Below are 19706 nucleotides of genomic sequence, written 5' to 3' on the forward strand. Positions count from 1 at the left end.
ATCACACTCCCAGTATTACAGAATTTGACAGTAACAGACCAAGGCCTAAAACAGAGCGAAGAAGCCATAACTGCATCTGGCATTCTTTATATTCTATTGTGAACGTCTTTGAAGCATTCTCTTTTGGGGAATGTTTAGCTGGACAATACTCCTGTCTTCAAATGTGGCACTATAGAGGTCTGTATAAGCAAATGATGATGATATTCCTTTATTATCATCACCAGAGTTAAGCACTGTGGGTAGTATATTACATTTACATACAGTATATTACATTATGTACAGAGTATTGCATTTCTGATAGCTTGACTGAAACTACAGTATTCTCTCAGGTTGGATTTGCCTTGAGAGACTTGTCCCATAAGTGATCTGTATACACACTTGCTCCAGTGTAAGGCATGTGGCACCACAGAGACACAAAAATTTGTCCTCTGTGTAGATAACCTTTCTTAATCCCTCATAAATGAACATCTCTAAATTTATCACAAAATTCACCCTGAAGTATTTTCCTAGCCTTCTGATCAGTTTTAGAGGAAAGAACAGAATGGAAAAAAGAGAAAATACTTGGGTTTTTAAAAAATATTGTCGCCCTCATGCTGAAGTTTCATACATACAAATATGAGTAAAATATTTATGTTACAAGTGCTTTCCTTGTTTCATTTGCTATATCACAATATATAGTTATGTTTTTGTAGTTTTTTTATGTTTCATAACATTAAATGTACTAACTCTCCCCAGTACATCAGTAATCAACTGTTAGTGAAATCTGGTACAACTTTCTGATGACTTTCAAAAATACACAGGCTTTCAGTTTGGAATTGTCTTTATAAATATTCAGTAAAATCTGTCTAGCTTCAAGCAGTGTGACTTATAGAAACTAATCTTGATACACCTTTGCTTTTCATAAAGGAAATTGAAATATATTCAAGGAATAAGTGCACTTTAGCTTGATTTAAGTTAAGCATATGGCTCCAGTGGTGTCCATGATACAAGGTGTGAGCCTGGTCCCAACTCTGAGACAGTCAATGAAATTTTTTTCACTGACTGCAGGCTTCCACTCTGATCCAAAGTTAGTTTAAAAAAAAATCTGCCTAGATTTTATAAAATAGTTACTTGTAAGATGCTGTGCTATATAGAAAGTTATATTCTTCAGTTTATCCAGAATGTACATTCTGATGAATCTGTAGGTTTTGTTTTGTTTTATTTGGTCATCTGTTTCCAGTGTTCATTTCATTAGAGAACATGCATATGTTGGTAGAACTTGATATTCTCATGAAGTTTGGAAAAGAAAAAAGCAGGCTTTATGGCTATAGTCTTATACTTAATTTCTTTTCATGGAAGGTAACGCACCATCTGCTGCTGTAGAAAAATGAGATATTAAAAAAAAAAAGGTAATTTGCCGGATGATAAATGAAATGAGTTCAATGAGAGTAAAATACCTTCAGAGTGCCCAGTTTGTCAGGAAGTCTTCTCTGAGAATTCTGCGTGATCTTTGCTGTAAAATTTCCCCTCTCCTTTTCTTTCCCCCTTTCTCTACATACAGGAGAAAAGAAAGACTAATTTTTACCTAGTTCTGCCGTTTTATATGAGAGAAAAAGGGTGGGCTTAATTTAAAGTGCATAATGATTAATTCTATTTCTAATTTCTAAAATTTCTATTTCTGGACTTTTTCTTCAGCAAATTACTTTGGATTCTTTAGACATCAATTGATTCAGATGATCTCGACTCAAAAAAGAAGAACCGTATACAAACTTTTCCTCCTTCTGCAGAGGGCTTGTTTGTAAAATAGAAACTGGGTATCTCCAGATGAAATGCAAAATGCGAGACAGGAAAATCTTAGAAGGGAATTAGTTGTTAGTGAATATAATGAATGTTTCACAGTTAAGCTCATTAAGAAACTCGTTGATTTTGAATGATTCATATTTCTATCATAGCACAGCTTTAATGATTGCTGAAAAATCAAAGCAAACCTTAGCAATAAGATTCGTTCTTACCTTATTGACAAAGATTTCAAAGATTATATGGTGTAAAAAATATGGCTGCAGAAGGGAAATATACATGCATATATATATCTTTTAAAATAAGATTACAAAGTGCAGTGCTGAAAAATAAAAGTTTTCGCTCAAGATTGTTTATGTCACTCCAGTTTACTTCTTTTATATTCAATGTTCTTTTAACTGTGTGCTTATAGTAGCATCTTTTACTGAACATAATTTGATAATGTTGATATCCAGAGCTTCAAAAAGAGCAGCTCTTGGATATTTGGGGTTTTATTTCTATTAGTCAATGTGTTTGCAGTCTCAGTACTTTCTTAATTACTTGAATTTTGCTTTGAAAGCAGAGTTATTGTTTACTGAAAAAAGTGATTTGTCAGGTGTTTGAACAGACATGTTCCCTTCTCCAGATCCTTCCTAAACCTTTTAGGCAATATCCCTTTCTGCTAGATTAAAGAGTCATGCTCCCTGAATTTTGAATTCAATTTATAGTTGAAATAGCTTCAAAAATATATTCTGATATACTTTGCTCCCCGTGGTCCATGCTCTCATCATCAAGATGCTAGAGTAAAAAAAAGGTTATCAACAGATCTTTTCCCACTGCATCATGGGAAGCCTGATTGGTTAATTGTTCCCCAATAATTTTTCCATCCATGTTGCTTCACGTATGGATACTGAGGCATTCGAAGGGCTATTCTGCTGCTTCAGGACATGCTTCCATTTTTGGCAAAGGAAAGAATTTTGGTGTTATGTGAATATGGATGTTTCATTTAAGAAACTTATTTTTAAACATATATGTAATTTTAGAGGACTTTGAGTTCTTTGGATTTTAGTCTGAGATTTTAGCTAATCAAACTGTTAACCATCTTTATTACAGCTGAAATTAAGATCACCAAAATAATATGTTGTAATAAAGATGGTTAACTTCATGCAGGGAATCTGTAGGAGAGCAATGAAAAATTAAAACTTGATTTTTTCATTTGCAAAAAATGAGGCAGAAAGCTGTATGACAATAAAGTATTTTGTGCTACGTTTGTCAATACCTGGAGCAGAGCTGCACTTTGCATTGAAAAAGGTACTAGCGTGTTTTCACGAAGATTAAGAAGTAGCATACTATTATGGAATTATGGAGTGCATTGTGATATGTGCACCGAAGCTCATGAAAAGAGTTGTTTCAGACCTTACTGTTTTTGTGCGGAATGCTACTCTTGATCCAGCAGCTAACAATAACCATTAGAGCCTGATTTTGCCTCAGCACTTGAGCAATATGCAGTATGCTTAGTATTTCTGCACGGTCTAGACATGTGTCTAGGTGTTGCAAAAGACTAGAGAGTTGAAATTTTAAGATCAGAAGGCAACCCTGTGAAACACGAAAACTGTTTTTGTTGGAAGCAGAGTAACATCAGATATAAATAAATTTCAGTAGAGCTGGGAAAACCTGAATCCCGAGCCTGCTCCACAGTGTGAGGGAGATATGTCTATGCAAAAGAAGATTGTCTGACTATAATAAAATGTAGTAGTCCAAATGCTTAACATTGGGCAAAATTTTGCACAAAGGAAAATTAATACATTATCTGAAATGAGAATAATCTGTCATGTGACCTTCATGACAATTAGCCCCAGATGAAAGCCCCTGCTTTCATCTTTGAGAGATGGGAAGGTATTCCTACTAGCCTTACTTTCTTTTATATTTCTCTTGTGCATATTTTTTTTTAAATGAGCCATGTTTAGACACAGTGAACCTGATTATTTTTCAAAGCAGTCAGGATATATGTTTGAAAAACGCTGGTGCAAGCAGAGCTCATTCAGATTTATAGGAGTTAAGGGTTGGTTTAAGACTCTGATTACAGCTTTCCAAGTTCCTCAGTGTTATTCATTATTCTACGGGGTCACAGTAAGCATATCGGAAGTAAATATATGTTATAGCTAGTTTTAAATCTCCAAATAAGGATTTCATTTCATTATTATGCTTCTAAATGTTGAATAGAAGTATACATTTTTACTTTTTAGTTTAATTAGCTTAGCAATTTTATTAGGATGTTTCTTGCTATACATAATGACATTCATGACAGCAAAGCTCTATTGACATCCAAGATTAAGACAACGGCAAAGTAAGAATTCTGAAATGGATAAACATGGAAACACTAAACAGAAGGAATCATTTTAAAGGAATAGAAATCCTGGTCCCACTGAAGTCAATGGGATCTTTGCTGCTGAGCTCAGCTGAGATAAGATTTTACTTTAGTTATACCACTGCATTAACAGAGTAGCTTGAAGCTGCTGAAGAGAACACAGTGGGAATAATATGATTATAGAGCCCCCAAATGTAGGGCTTGAGGGATGGTGGGTGTGTTTCTGTATCAAAGCAAGAAAAGTTATCCTTGAACAAACTAAAGACTTTCAAAAGACATATTAGTGGTTTCTTATAGTCTAAGACCTTCTGAAGCCTTAGTTATCACTTTATTCACAGCAATACTTTTTTGTATACTGATAACTGAGCACTCCTGTCTTTGCTGCTGTTCCTCTTAGTGGATTGCTATCTGTCACAAATTTAAAGGTTTCACGATTTCCCAATATTTGTAGAATTGATTCAATATATTCTCCTTAACAGAATTATTAAATGCAGGCTAAAAATAAATGAAGCAGGTAATACTTTCAATGAGCTTCAGCAACTTTGGTATCCTCAGATTATGTTTGTAGCTGAATGTCCTCCCTTGGAAAGATTGAAATTTTTTCCATCCACCATGGCTACAGAGAAGTATATTGATTTACCAGAATAACAACTCTTTTCAGCACCAGAAAAACAAGGGAAGACCTCCACTGGTGGAGTTCAAATAAAAGTTTGGTACCTTTTGAAAAAATGGCAATTAGTCCTTGTTTCTCTACTGGCAGGTTACCCATTGCCCATCCACTGAGAGGTATTTATCTGACAACAGCTACAGGTTTAAATATTTCTATGTCTTCACATTTATGTTTAAACTGTAATTTATATACAAGAACAATGATAAAAATTCTTAAAATACACCATCAGACCCTTCTATTTTTGTGTGATTTATTTGTCTCCTCTGTCCTCTTGATTTCTTTTGGATTATTTTTTCCAACCATCTAAGGTAATGTAGTAACATATGCTACTTATGTAATAATATTTAACATTTCTCTGTGGATTTATTAGTTTTCCATAAATAGTTCACAAATAGTTTTAATTAAAAAATCATTAACATTTTGACCCATGTAGAAGCAATCCAGACAGCTTATTCACACCTGTTGCTTTTGGTTGGGTTCAGAACTACTACTGATGTGAGTCTGTCTGTATGAAATCCAGACATTTGCCATGGTGTTTTGTACTTTCATGAAGTGGTGTTTGTGACTAGGAGATTTCTACTGCTGTTTATAAGTATTTGGAGGATGTCAACAGCCATGCTAGGAAAAAGAACAGGAGTGACATGCACTTTTCAAGCTGCCTTTCCGATCGTAAACCCATCAGGGCATGCAAAATTGCTTTGGTTGACTTCCTTAGACTGGGAGTCAGCCTAGCTGTTCGTTACAAGTGCTGTTGTGGTCGTCTTTTTTTCTTTCTTTCTTTCTTTTAAATGGGAGGAAGTGAGAGGGAAGAAAAATACGTCTATTATCACCATTGTATTAACAGATAAAAAGCTGCCAGTACCTACCATCTAACTAAGACTAAAAGAACACTGAGTAGCAGAATGGCCTGGTGCTCTGGAAGAGCTGTAATAGCTGGTTAAATCAACCAGTGTCTCTTGACAAGTTTCTGATTTAATGGGCTGAGCCTGTTTTCAGCTGTTATTAGTCTAAAAGTTTTTAAGGTCCAACAAGACTAAACTCAACCTGGATTGCCATTGTAGTGCAGGCCAGGAATTTCTTCATGATTATGTTAAAAGCAGGCAAATTTATGCCCTACAAAAAGAGTAATCTTTTCAATACCTTTTTTCAGGTTTTTCTTTTTGTTCAAGAAAGTAAACCTAAAGATGGCAAAGTTATCAGAGGCTGTCTGTGGAGGCAAGATAGGCTGAAATGAAGCTGCTAAGTGTGAATTAACACTCCAGTGGTCAAGCTTAATGTTATACTTGGTTTCTTCTTGTTCATCACTTTTTAATATGAATATGTCTTAGATGTCAAGACATCAATATGTGATAACTTTGTGCAGCTAAAAAGCAGATGTTTTACCAGTTCAATGAAATGTTATCAAATATGAACGTAGTTCTAAAGGAAGGCAGTACTGAAAATCATAATACCATTAGTGAAACCAGAAGAAAAGGACTGCTGTTTCATAAATAATCTGGAATATTGCTTTGACAGCCCAAGCCACTGCAGTGTTGTCAGCTGAGGAATATATTTATGTCTTCCTGAGATGAATGGTAAAACTCCCACTCAGTTTGGCTTGGGAAGGAATCGAGCCATGCTGTTTTTTGCACAAACATAATCATTCAGCTATTTTTGGTTTAAATTAGAGTAGCCTCTGGACTGATATATGCTGGTTGGTGAGAACTGGATAGTTGTGTTTCAGAGGGTGTAGATTGCCTGTCAGTAGCGTATTCCAGCTGCAGCTCCACTGGCCTGACAGCAAATTACTTGTTAGAGAAGGAGAGAAAAAGTGACAAATAAAAGTGTGATTTCAGCCAAGGATTTTCCTATCTTGGGGGAATACACAGCTTTTCTAAATGACCCTTTATTCATAGCTGCAGTTTTAACACAAATACTCTTATCATCAAGTGACTCAATGTGTTTCTAGTGTAAGTTGCTATTGACTAAGAATAGCGGGCTTTAAATATTTAAATAAATATTTCTGTAGTGATTTAGAAAATTAAAATCTTTATAAAAAAGAAAAACCTTTATTAAAGCGAAAATAAGTGACAAAAAGCCTATGTTTTGGAATTTGGTTGGTAATGGCCTGATTTTGCTTTGTTTGGAACTTGTTGCTGAAAGAAACTCTTTTTGTTTATTTTTCTTTACTTCCTGAGCTTTTGGGTTTCAGAGTTGTTCGTGGTTACAGTATTTTCCTGTCAGAGTTCAGTGTTCTCAGATGCAGAGTGAATGGATTGTTTAGGAAAACTGCATTTGAATTCTGGAGTGTTGCATCCAAGTTGTCTGTCACAGTCCAGCTGGTAGAAGGAGGAGATGTCTGTAGCGGCTGACTATTGACAGAGAGCCAGACAGCTCTGCTCCTGCTGTTCATGTGCGTGGCTTTTCTTCTCACTTGGGAGGGTCTCGATAATGAATTGAAAAAACAGTGATGGGAATTTTATTTACTATTCCCTGCATAAATGGAAAAACTCAGTCTTTAGGACTGTAATAACTTTGAAAGCAAGTCAAAAAGGCAATGAGTAGATTTCTTTCCCCCTCCTCAAACAAAGCAATTTAAATGCCTCCAGTGCTCACTTTCATCCATTCCCATGGTTGTACAAATAAGATATTGCAGTTTCTAGTTTTTTGAGAAATTGCTTTTCCTATTTTGATATTAGATATAATAATTTGCTACCTGATGGTGGACTCAGTGTAGCCAGGGAGTCATGTGATTTTGCTCAATCAGGGTTGAATCTGGAGTGATGATGGTGCCTAATGACATAGCAGACTTGGAAGCATATGCCGACACAACTGTAATCTTGTGAAAATCTGAAGGATGTAGGCAGGTACCAGAATTACTAATCAGAGCGATACAAAAATCATGACTGAGGCTGGAAAACCACCAAGATAAAACCAACCACCTTCCTATAAATCTGGCATAGAAATGATGGGATCATCAGGACAATGACACACACACACACACACAGCCCCTCATCTTTTTAGAGTCTGTTTTACTTACAGATTTTAACTTGAGAAGTCAGTCTTTTGACTTTCCCTGTACAGTTGTGAGAGAAAAATACTTTTTTGGTTTTGTTGAAAGAGGGCATTAGGTTGTAATTTGTGTGCTTTGCCATCCTTGAGCAGTTGAGGGTACAAAGTATCCTTTATTTCTTAGTCACAGTAAAGTCATAATTATTGATTATGATATTTAAATATAGTGTGCACCGCTTAATTACAGAACTATAACCCTAAAACCACATCCAGGTGAAATATTCAGAGTAGGTAATCCAAGAGCACTCAGCTAACAAGATAAAAACATTTCAACAGGTCCTTGAAATGTCCTGTTACAAATGGATGCAGGTGGCTTTAATGAATACTTCATCTAGGGGAGCTTACTAATTAAGATACATGTCTCCAAAGAAACTTGAAAAATGACTCGTGCGTTTTTAAATTTAACCCTATGTCACCTTTGTTAAATGATCTATGTGAAGATTGGTTTCTGTGTTTTCTGGTGTGGGTAAAGGAGAATAAATGGATAAAGACTGCACTATCTTTTCCCTGTGTTGTTCAAGGCTTAAGGGAGAGGTTTTGGCATTCTTTATGTGGAACTACTGTTTATTTCAGGAACTTTCTAACTTGTATTTGAATGTTCGGTTTTGGAAGGTTGTAACTATTTGGACAAAATATAGAAAAAAATTACAAACATTGCATTTCATTTTCATCTTCATAGGAAAACTGTTTTCTGTCTGAAGTGGGGAAATGGCCAGGTTCAAAACCCAGGAGGGTCATTAAAGGAAGATACTATAAATATTTATGGTATTTAACCGAGTTGCTAGCCTTAGAGTATGTGTGGTGGATTTAACTCCCTTCTGTGAAGCTCATCTAAAGCCTATGGGCCATGTCACTTACATTGATACTGTGTAGGGACTTGCATGATACATAGGCTTTCTTGTTGCTTCCTGGGTGGGATGAATATGTCTCTCTCCCTGTATCCATATATTTCATAGCTGTTATTTGCTATGTTCGTTAAGGGGAGACTAAAATCCATAACCTTTAGTGTAGACTGGAAAAAAAAAAAGAAAAAGCAATGTCAGATCTCTCTTTGTTGTGCAGAGCTCTGTGGTCATGAGTTAAATCAAGTTTGCTGTCTTTTTTCTTACTTCTCTTCATGCTGTTGTGGTTCTCATTACTGGTGTCACTGTCATCCTTTGGAGCTCCAAATGTGAGCTGTTACTGTGCTGTTCTAGGTGCAGAATGAAAACCTTTTGAAAGGTTCTATAAAGGATGTGAGAAAGACAACACCGACACCAGAAGAGTACACACGAAATGTGGAACAGACTTGTCTGGAGTGATTGCTGTAGTCTCTGGCAGTCAAAGACTTGTTAGGTTGTTGTAACAATCAGGGCATGGATAGGACTGTGAAGATTACATTTTTTCAGGTGTTTATAGTGAATATCTTGCAAGTGAGAGCGTAGAGAATTTCCTGAAAGCACCTTCGTGCTCACTCTGAGTTCCTGCTCCATCCATGGGGACTGCAGTCCAGAAAGGAAGAAACTGAAGCAATTTTTTCAGTTGTGGAAAGCAGGTTGCTTATGGATTTGTGAACTAATTCCCTAATGGCCTTCTGTGACCTCCGTGACTCACTATGAGACACAGATATAGGGACTGGCTAAAATAATACCGTTGAGGACCCAACAGCAGAGATAGCTCACTTGAGGCCTCACCGCAGCTGCAGGGGTTTTTGCAACCTTGAGGCTGCAGTGACTGCCACAGATAGTCTCTGTTGCAGAGCTACTCAGTCTGGGGAGCAAAATTCCACCTACGTTAGGCTCCCACAGAGTGGTGACAACAGTTTTTAGCCCTGAAATGTGTTCTTATGGCTTCCCACTTGATTAGGTATATATGTTATGTGAAGATTATTCATCTGAACTTTTCTTTGAAGGAGAAAATGAACATATCCTACTAGAATATTAAAACTAAGATGACAAATCGGGAAATTCCATTTAATAGCAGGCTCAACATAAAAGGGACCTTTTGCTATATTTAACACAAAGATCTTTTTGATGACAAGAAACACAGTGGCATGCTTTTCTATTTATCTCAAACATATTGAAGGAGAGTTGTCTAAGTCAGCATTTGCATGACAGCATGAATAGATTTCTGAGCACAGACTTTAATTCAGGCCTAGGAGATGTAACTGTGCTCTGCTGTCTTCTTGCCCACACATCCTTTTCTGACTTTCATATTTGCCTCAGACTGCAACAACTGTAGTAGACTGGTGTCCTATGCTGCTTCAGGGGGTGAGCAGGACTGGTAGCCCTGATGAAGAGATTCTGTTGAAAAACAAGAAGTTTCTTCAGTTTTAATAATAATAATAACAGAATACTGCATTATAAACCATCCTGAATATCCATACTGCTGGTGCTATTGTTGTACCTTCTGTTTTTTTACTGCTGATGTCATTGTATTTTAGTTTTATTTAATTCCTTATAGCTGCTTTTAAAAAGGAAATAACTGTAGAATACAGGAAAGGGTTTATGACCAGTTAATGCAATTTCTTTATGACAGCACAAAAGTCTAACAAAAGCTTTTGTGATAAAGAAATTGTTTTCTTTTTTCTTTTCAGGTACCATGACCAACAAGATGTTACTAGCAACTTCCTTGGAGCAATGTGGTTGATTTCAATAACTTTTCTATCCATTGGATATGGTGACATGGTACCTAATACATACTGTGGGAAAGGAGTCTGTTTACTCACTGGAATCATGGTGAGTGTTTCTGAATTTACTCACTGCATATGAGGTTAAATTTGCTGCAATTAACCCTCAAACTTGTGATAATCATAAGGAAATATTTATTTGCTGGCTTGTAGAGTATACATATTATACGTAGGTGCACAATTCCCCTGGTCTTTCATTCCTAGTAATGAAATGGAGGGCTTTCTTCTTTAGGTAAAGTTTAGCAGGTGCGTAGTGACAGACAGAGAAACAAATTGCACCCTGATGTAATTTTCAACTTCAAAATCTCAATAGAGTCTTTCATTAAATCTTAAGGTATCATATCTAATAATATCATTTCATATCAAAGTCTCAACAGAGTTTTTCATTCAATCTTAAGGTATCTTATCATCTTGATTATCTCTTGACATGTGCAATTGGGCCAGTACTAATAATGAATCTACAGTTCTGACTTTTGTTTCTTAAAGTGAAGTTACTCACAAACGAAGAAACGTGTTGGTGGCTAGTCTCGTAAAGCATTTTGCTCGAGCGTAGTTTTTTACTTTATTTCTTATAAGTCTAATTACATACTATCCATAGCATTCCATTGCTTTAAGTGAATTTATGTAGTGCAATTTTTACTTTAAGAGGTTTTGTTACCATTGACATGATGTGGCAATCGTTAGTCCATGCATATTCAGTATATATTTATTAATTGTACTTCATGTCTGGTTTTAATTTTCCTGTATTGCACCATTTGGTCAAAGTTAGACAGGGAGTGAGTCGATATGTTATGATGTCTGGAAAATGTATGCATATCTACAGCAAATTAGAAGTAAAAAAGCTCTGGATTCTGACACTTTTATTTGTATAAACTCCTGTGTAAATGTCCCTGTGAATGAGAAGGGCAGAACGAGCATCATAGATATTGTATATAACAGTAAGATACATACTTGTTTCTGAATTTTTGCCATTGATCATAAGTAATGCAGCTCCAATATCTACCTTCTATTAAAAGAGGTATATTGAGATTATGGTTGAAAACAAACATATTAAATAGTTTCCCCTTTTTAGCAGGTGTTTTGATGAAATTTTCATTTATAAGACTGGATTTTATGTCCAAAGAGTAAAATAGATCAATGCATCTTTGTAATATATAAGAATTTTTTCCAAATGCCGCTTTTTTTGTTTTGTTTTGTTTTGTTTTAGGATCTGACAGGTTTCAGGTCATTGACCTTTATTGAGAAAGACTTCCAGTAGATTTTGCTGGTGGTGGCAAATGCATATCGCTTTAAACACAGAGTTTGTAATTTAGTTGGACAGCATAGGTTGAAAGCAGAGAAATTATGCAGAAGGCTTTTTTAAAGGTTGTTGGCTAAGCTCAAACCTGCCATCTTCTGGGGTATTTGCCTTTGCTTCTCTTTCTGAGCTGGATATTGATGCCAGAGAGAAAAAACTGTGATCATAAGTTCATGAGGGAAAAAAAGGAGGACAAGCAGTACATATTGCCACAGAGGTGTGCAGAATGGGGACAGAACCCTGTTACAATGCTTTCTTTCTTCTCAGAAGAAAAGAAGCAAATACTTGAAGATGCAGGTATCAGATAATTTTTTTCACTCAAATTGTTCATCACTTTTCACGATAACAGAAATCTAAGAGCTTCAAAGCCCTGCAGAAGTGCAGTTAGAATAGTAGCATTGATTCTAATAGTCTGTGGGTTTCACACTGCTATTTGGTTTATGCTAGTGCAAATGATAGCAGCGTCTGGACTGTTATTTTGAATAGCTCTGGGTGGACTTATGATTTTATTAAGAAGAAAACAAGGTAAAAATAAAATCAGAAAAGCAGACTAGACTCTACGTTATTGCAAATGTTTTTCTATACAATTGTGAATGAACCACACAGAAGCTGAAATTATAAGATTGTTTTGTCATTTTGCTTATGATAGCACCATTTGGATTCAGTTGTAAAATTATTTATGGTGATTGCTTCCATTGCTTTGGTGAAGAACTAAAGTACTGGTTAATATGTACCATTTGCACACATGGCCTTCCTTTTTCACAGCTGAATCAAGACTTGTAATACAAGGATCTGTTGCAAAGATTTGAGAAGGATTCTTTTTCTTTTACATCCAGCATTATGTGGTGAGCTAGTGCATTTATTGTATGATGCAAAGCTAAGGATGCAGAATCTTCCTGCAGAGCCAACCACCAACAGTTAGAAGCAGACATTCAGAACTAATTGGTCAAGCACATGTTGCTGCAATGAAATGAAGCAAGTTGCAATTGTCCTGTCACAGGATGCACAGGGTGGTTTACTATAGCTTGGATGCGGATTGCTTTAAATGAAACAGCTATTATTTCAGAGTGCCTGCATTGCTAATGCTGAAAGTGCAGCTTAAATCGTCTATTATTGTAATGAACTCCAAAGAGAACATTAACCCTATGAAAGAACGAAGTAAGTAATGACTGGTTCCTTAAACTTATCACAGTATCACAGTATGTTTGGGATTGGAAGGGACCTCAAAAGATCATCTAGTCCAATCCCCCTGCTGGAGCAGGAACGCCTAGGTGAGGTCACACAGGAACATGTCCAGGCGGGTTTTGAATGTCTCCAGAGTAGGAGACTCCACAACCCCCCTGGGCAGCCTGTTCCAGTGTTCTGTCACCCTTACTGAGAAGAAATTTTTCCTCAAATTTAAGTGGAACCTTTTGTGTTCCAGCTTGATCCCATTACCCCTTGTCCTATCATTGTTTGCCACTGAGAAGAGCCTGTCTCCATCCTCATGGCACTCACCCTTTATATATTTATAAATATTAATAAGGTCACCCCTCAGTCTCCTCTTCTCCAAACTAAAGAGACCCAACTCCCTCAGCCTTTCTTCATAAGGGAGGTGCTCCACTCCCTTAATCATCTTTGTTGCCCTACGCTGGACCCTCTCCAGCAGTTCCTTGTCCTTCTTGAACTGAGGGGCCCAGAACTGGACACAGTACTCCAGATGTGGTCTCACCAGGGCGGAGTAGAGGGGAAGGAGGACAGAGGTGGACACAGAGGTGGACAAAACTAGATGTTTTTTTTGGAATTTTTTTTAATTAGCATCCTTTAACTACAGGATTTGACCACCACTCATGTAGCTGGAGAATTCTTATTAGAGTAGTTGCAATGCAGTCAATATGTCCAATCTAAACTTAGGGATACTAGTTTTCATTAGTTCTAAACCATTAATAAAAAATTAATTATCTGATTTTTAAAGGGTCTCATGGTGCAGCTTTTAATGTCCTTGCGCAAGTCTGCATTTAATTCAAAAGAATCACAATTTCTTTCCTATGGATCATGAAAAAAGTGATGAGGATGAGGTGTTTCTGCTATGAGAACAGAGGACTCTTCATCTAAGGTTCAGTTGTGGTGTTTGTGCATACAGTTTTATCTCAGACTCTGCCTGGTCTTACATACAGAGATCTGCAAGAGGAACATGGCACCTAAAGCAGTATAGTTTTTAGCCATATGATTTTTGTTGGTAGTAAAATGTAACATCTTTGAAATTTAGTTGTTACTAGATTGTAAGAAAAAGAGAGAATGTGTAGCTTCTAACTGCATAGTTAACATTGGCTGCAGGTCTTCCAGAATGACTCCTTAAAGAGTGAAAAAGAAGGTAAACCTGTTTGAGCAATGAAACATGAAAACTATTTTCTAGAACTGTCTATGGATAATGTATAAAAAAGGTCATAAATTATTTTGCATAATAATGCTTAAAACATAGTGTGATTTTTTGTGAAAACTTTTGTTTCATTGTTTAATTCTGTAATGAGTTGTGGTACCACACAGTTGTTTATGAAAAACAGAAGTGTATTTTGAATTAAGCTCAAAGACCTGAAAAGGTATGTTTAAGACTAATAAGCTGTTTTATGGGCAAACAGATACGCTTAAACTACTAGAAGCAACTCAGTTTGCTATAACAGGAAAAGAATAATAGGTTGTATTGCTATTTAAAGGTTAACCTAGAACATTTTCAACATTGATCAAGAATGTGTAATATTTATAATATCTGGTCGTAAGAGGTCAGAGCAATGTGGTGAATAGTTTTGTGGATGAGAAGACTACTAGAGGAATTTCAGAAATGCAGAACAGATCTCAGTTTGTACTTTCCTGAGTGTACAGGAAAATGTGAAAAGTTTTTCAAGGAAATTGATCTTGAGTCCATGTCTCAGATAAATGGTAGAATTTAATTCAGTTGGTTCTGAGAATTCGATAATAAATATGTGACGTCGGGATTCAGAACAGATTGTGTTTTTTCCTTCAAACCTAATACAACCTAACTGGCATGTCAAGCAGAAATGTAATATGAAGAACACAAGTAATGATGTCTGAATTATTACAATTGAATCTTGTAAAAGTTGAGCTGCTGAGAAATTCTTCAGCTCCTCTACTTTTGTTCCAGCATATTAGATTGCCAAAAGGGAAACTTCTGTAAGGAACAAACATAGTTTGGGATTATTTAATGGCTATGGCTTGTTGGGATTAAATTTCTAACCAAAGTAAAGAAAAATAAATGATGAAAATCAAGTTGAAAAGCTCCAGAAAGTGATCCCTGGAGTTAGAGCAGTGATCTGAAATGTGAGGGAACGGCAGAGGTGCTACCTCCATTTGAGTAAACAAAATCTCGGGTAAGATGTAACCCTCTTTTAGAATTATAAAAATTAAGGAAAAAACCCTTCCTCTCAAGGTTTTCAGTTCACATCAGTAAAGCAGGGAAGATTTTGAAGTGTCAGAGTACAGGGAAACTGTTTCCTACTTTAGTTAAGAGTTACAGATGCATTTCAGCAAGTTCAAAGGCAGTTAGTTACTTCACAGTATCACAGTATGTTTGGGATTGGAAGGGACCTCAAAAGATCATCTAGTCCAATCCCCCTGCTGGAGCAGGAACGCCTAGGTGAGGTCGCACAGGAACATGTCCAGGTGGGTTTTGAATGTCTCCAGAGAAGGAGACTCCACTGGGCAGCCTGTTCCAGTGCTCTGTCACCCTTACTGAGAAGAAGTTTTTTCTCAAATTTAAATGGAACCTCCTGTGTTCCAGCTTGATCCCATTACCCCTTGTCCTATCATTGTTTGCCACCGAGAAGAGCCTGGCTCCATCCTCATGGCGCTCACCCTTTATATATTTATAAACATTAATAAGGTCACCCCTCAGTCTCCTCCAAACTAAAGAGACCCAGCTCCCTCAGCCTTACTTGCTGGAATGAGCAGCAATTGCCCCGTGATATCTTTGTTTGCACAGATGTGACTGAACCCAATCACTGCTTCAGCAAAATATCGGCTTTGTTTTGAAAAAATGTAATGTCATCTGCAATAACTTCAGATTTAATACAGCAATTTTAATATACTCTTACATGTATTCTCATGAAACTTTTATATTTACAACACAGGTATTGGACCAGAACGTCATCAATAGCCATCATCCTGAATTATTAAAGTGGTATTTCCCATCAGTATTGTAGGTTGTTGAGCCTGCCTGTTTAGTGAAATCAGATTTCACATCTTTGCTCAGCAAAATGTTTTTCGCACATCAGCAGAAACTGCCTTGATCTCCAGAAGGTTTTTAGCCAATATGACCATGGGAGGTTTCCCAGGAGCCCAGCCACCAGGTTCCATTCAATTCTTGTGCTTCTCTGAGTTAACACTGCTATCATTTATGGGTTGCCCTGTAGAAGAGAGATTCTTCTTTTTATAATCATCATTTTCTATGCTGTTTCAGAAGCCTTTCCCAGTACTCAGCTTACATTACTCAAGAAGAGGAGTTTACTTCGCCCTTGCTGTCACTACCTATTACTGTGTCTGGGACTATTTAGTCAGTTTCATATTTGTATATGATATTTCATACTCTTCATAATTTTTATTTTTGCAATATTACTAAAAACCTTATGCACTACTTAGAAGTCATAGAATGTCCTGAGTTGGAAAGGACCCACAAGGATCATTGAGTCCAACACCTGTACCCGCATATGACAACTCCACAGTTCACACAGTGTGTCTGAGGACATTATCTAGTAAAGGAATCTTCTCATCTGCTGTTGTATAGATAGAAGTCAAAATGTTGCAATAGAATTCTAGATGTGGTGCAGACAAACTCCACTGAAGATAATGGTAGCCAGGCAAATATGGAATATGTGAAAGTATAAATAATGCAAAACTATTTTAGGTCACTTTTTTGGCTGAGATGGCATAGCTGTTGTTCTATTACTCATCCTGTTTTGTTTCAGTGTTGCTCAAGGTTACACATCTCTTCCAGCAAACAATGACAAATGCAAACCACATTTATACACCATCATTTCCATAGCCTCTGTCTGTCTTGTGGATGGATTCCTCCCTCAACTTTTCCATTGCTTGTTTTGGAGAGGTTTTTTTACTTCAAGCAAGCTTATTTTTTTTATTATTATTTCCCCCCCGCCTTCCCTGATGGTCCTGGAAGTCTACCTTCTAGGCAGCCAAATAAACAGAGTACCTGTTTAAATTCTTACAGGATTTTCATTTTATGCAGAGCAGCAGGAGGAATGCTGTGCCTTTTCTGGTGCAGAGCTAAATTTCCCACCAGAACCATGTGTCTGCAAAGCGGACCTTCTCTGTCCCTCAGTGGATCTCAAGGGAAATGAGCAAGAAATGTGGCAACTGCCTTCTTTCAGCTACAGGCAAGTATAGCAGGACATTTTTGTGACAACTACAGCACTAAAGACTGCACTTAACTTCCAGTCCCACAAACCAAAGCTGCCAGGAGGCTTTCAGCTGAGACATGGATACACAGTGTTGCTTCCTTTCTCACCAATAGCACCCCCCAGGCAAATACATGAACTTCCAGGTACCTGCAGAAGTGGCGCAATTCACTGTTGTCTTGGGAAGGTATTTTTGTATGTTACAAAAAATAGAACCAAGTGGAAATGCCAGAGGTGTTTACTTGAAGGATAACAGGTTTTCTCTGCTGATCAAATGCTGTTTTCTCTATCAGCCAGTACTAACCATCTGTTGCCTTAGATAACCCTTTAGTTGAAGAGTTGCAAGCACCTCTCTTATCACAATTGGGCCTTTACCAGAATGTTACATGTAAGTGCAAGACTTTATTGAAGCCTGACTCCTGTAGTTTTGCAATCACTGTGTATTGCGTAGCTTTAGCCCCATCAGATACTTGGGAAACACCAGCTTTTTCCCTCTAGGTGCCATGGCTATGTCTGCTGTGTTTTACCATAATGCAAAATTCTCTGTGGTAACTTTAAGTCAGCTTTGGTCTGGTGCTTTTGGTGATAACAGCAGAAAGCTCAGGGTGAGCTGCATCAGTGAAGAGAAGGACAGAGGTCCGTGGTTGGACCGCTAAACACATCTCATCTGATATAAGTATATGAATAAGTATATTCGTACATAATCTTGTAAATCACGGCAGGATATGAAGGAGAAAAAAGACAAACTCATGTATAATATTATGATGTGTACAGTATATTTGGTTAGTACAGACCCGCCATCTCTATTCATTATTATTTATATTTCTGTAGCACTTTGGGACTAACGCCTGATCCTGGTGATACCAGCACTGTATAAAGACAGTAGAAATACATAGTCTGAATTCCTGAACAGTTTATAATCTCCATATCCAAAGAGAGTGAGCAACAAGGAGGCATTATGTGGGATCAAAACAACTGATCTTGGCACAACAGAATCTTAAGTACCTTCACTGTTTTGCTAGACTTTGTAGTAAGTAATATCCTAAAAAGGAAGGAGAGAAATTTGGGAGAAAACTATTTGTTAGATTTGTACGTGTTTCCAGGGAGATTTTCCTAAGTCAAGAGATGATGCAAAGGATTTTGTCTGAAAGGGCTTATTAGAGCTCAAACCCATGAGATGGAAGAGTCTGGAGTCATAAAATATTGCAACTGAGGGCAAATCTTCTATATGTGGTGCCATAGAGAAGGGAATAAATTAACACAGAGCAGAGTAACATAGTAAAAATTACAGGAAAAGAAAATAACCATAGCAGCAATCTCTGATATGGCTAAGAAAGAGAAAATCTGCTTTGTTAAAGCAGATTAAAGGAAGATTGCAATAATTCAGAACTTAGTGCCAAGAAGAGAGACTGTGTAGGCAGATAGGGAAAGTTGAAGTTTATGATGTCTAAGCATAAAGTTAAAGATAACACCAAGTAATAGGTTGTTGGGGTTTTTTTTTGTGATTTTTTTGTTTGTTTGTTTGTTTGTTTGTTTGTTTTTGTTTGGTTTTTTGTTTTTTTTCTGAAGGGTGTGTTTAAGCATTTTGTACAGTTCCTAGATTTGAAGTATAATATAACTTAAAATTCAATGAATTCACCTTTCTTCTCTTACTGTTTTCAAATAGTGTGGACTTCATATAAAAAAGCCAGTGCCTGTTGACATTTTATTTTTTCCCCTCAACTGAGTCCGTTCTTCTGTTTATGTTTCTAAGGAAAGTCAGTCATCATTTAGGCTTCTATAACTGAGAAAATAATTAGCCTGCTAGTGTTTAACAAGTACCTAAGTATGTATGTGAGTGAAATACCCACATACACTTATTTCTATCAGGGCAACACACTTTGGATTCTAGGCATCAGAGAGGGTACTGAGGGAGAGTTTTCATGGAGTGTTCCTTACATGCATGAGCATTTGAATTTGAGACATTGTTCTTTGTCCTGAATAGGAGAAGCATGTTTAGAATTAAAGATATTAAGAATGTCCTGAAGTTGTTTGCAGATACACCACAATGTTTTCATACAAGACGGCAGCTAAACAGATTGGCAGTCAAGGCAAATTCTGTCCAGTGTACATGTCTGTAAACCTTATGCTTCAAGATTCTACTGCTCACAAATGCAGGTTTTACATCACCATCAAAGGTCTGATGCCACTGTGCAGTCCAGTGTTTGTTGCTTTGCCCAATGGAAAGACTGAGGATGAGTAATATATGCTTGTTTTCAGATTTCTTGCTTTTACTGCAAACTAAAATGCACGATTTCATATCAAGCAAGAAAGACAGTGCATTCAGATCCTTGCAAACAGAAAAGAGGCATTGCTCAGCTCATCATCAGAATCCTGGTCTGGCCATTTTAGGGAAGCTAATTTTTAAATCTATGGTCTTTAATGGCTTCTCCTGGTTTAGTAGATGAGTTTGTTCAGTTTGTACATGCTTTCTGGAAAATAAACAAATTCAG

General features: G+C 36.8%; 1 protein-coding gene across 1 annotated transcript in view; it reads left to right on the forward strand.

Annotated features, from left to right (window-relative positions):
* KCNN2 (potassium calcium-activated channel subfamily N member 2) overlaps window positions 1–19706 on the forward strand; it is a 71405-nt gene that overhangs the window by 37426 nt on the left and 14273 nt on the right. The window contains exon 4 of the mRNA XM_082075610.1: window positions 10420–10561. Within this exon, the coding sequence (XP_081931736.1) occupies window positions 10420–10561 (142 nt within the window). The remainder of the gene's footprint in view (window positions 1–10419; window positions 10562–19706) is intronic.

The sequence above is a fragment of the Streptopelia decaocto genome (assembly GCF_964273445.1).
Source record: "Streptopelia decaocto genome assembly, chromosome: Z".
In the NCBI taxonomy this organism is placed as follows: domain Eukaryota; kingdom Metazoa; phylum Chordata; class Aves; order Columbiformes; family Columbidae; genus Streptopelia; species Streptopelia decaocto.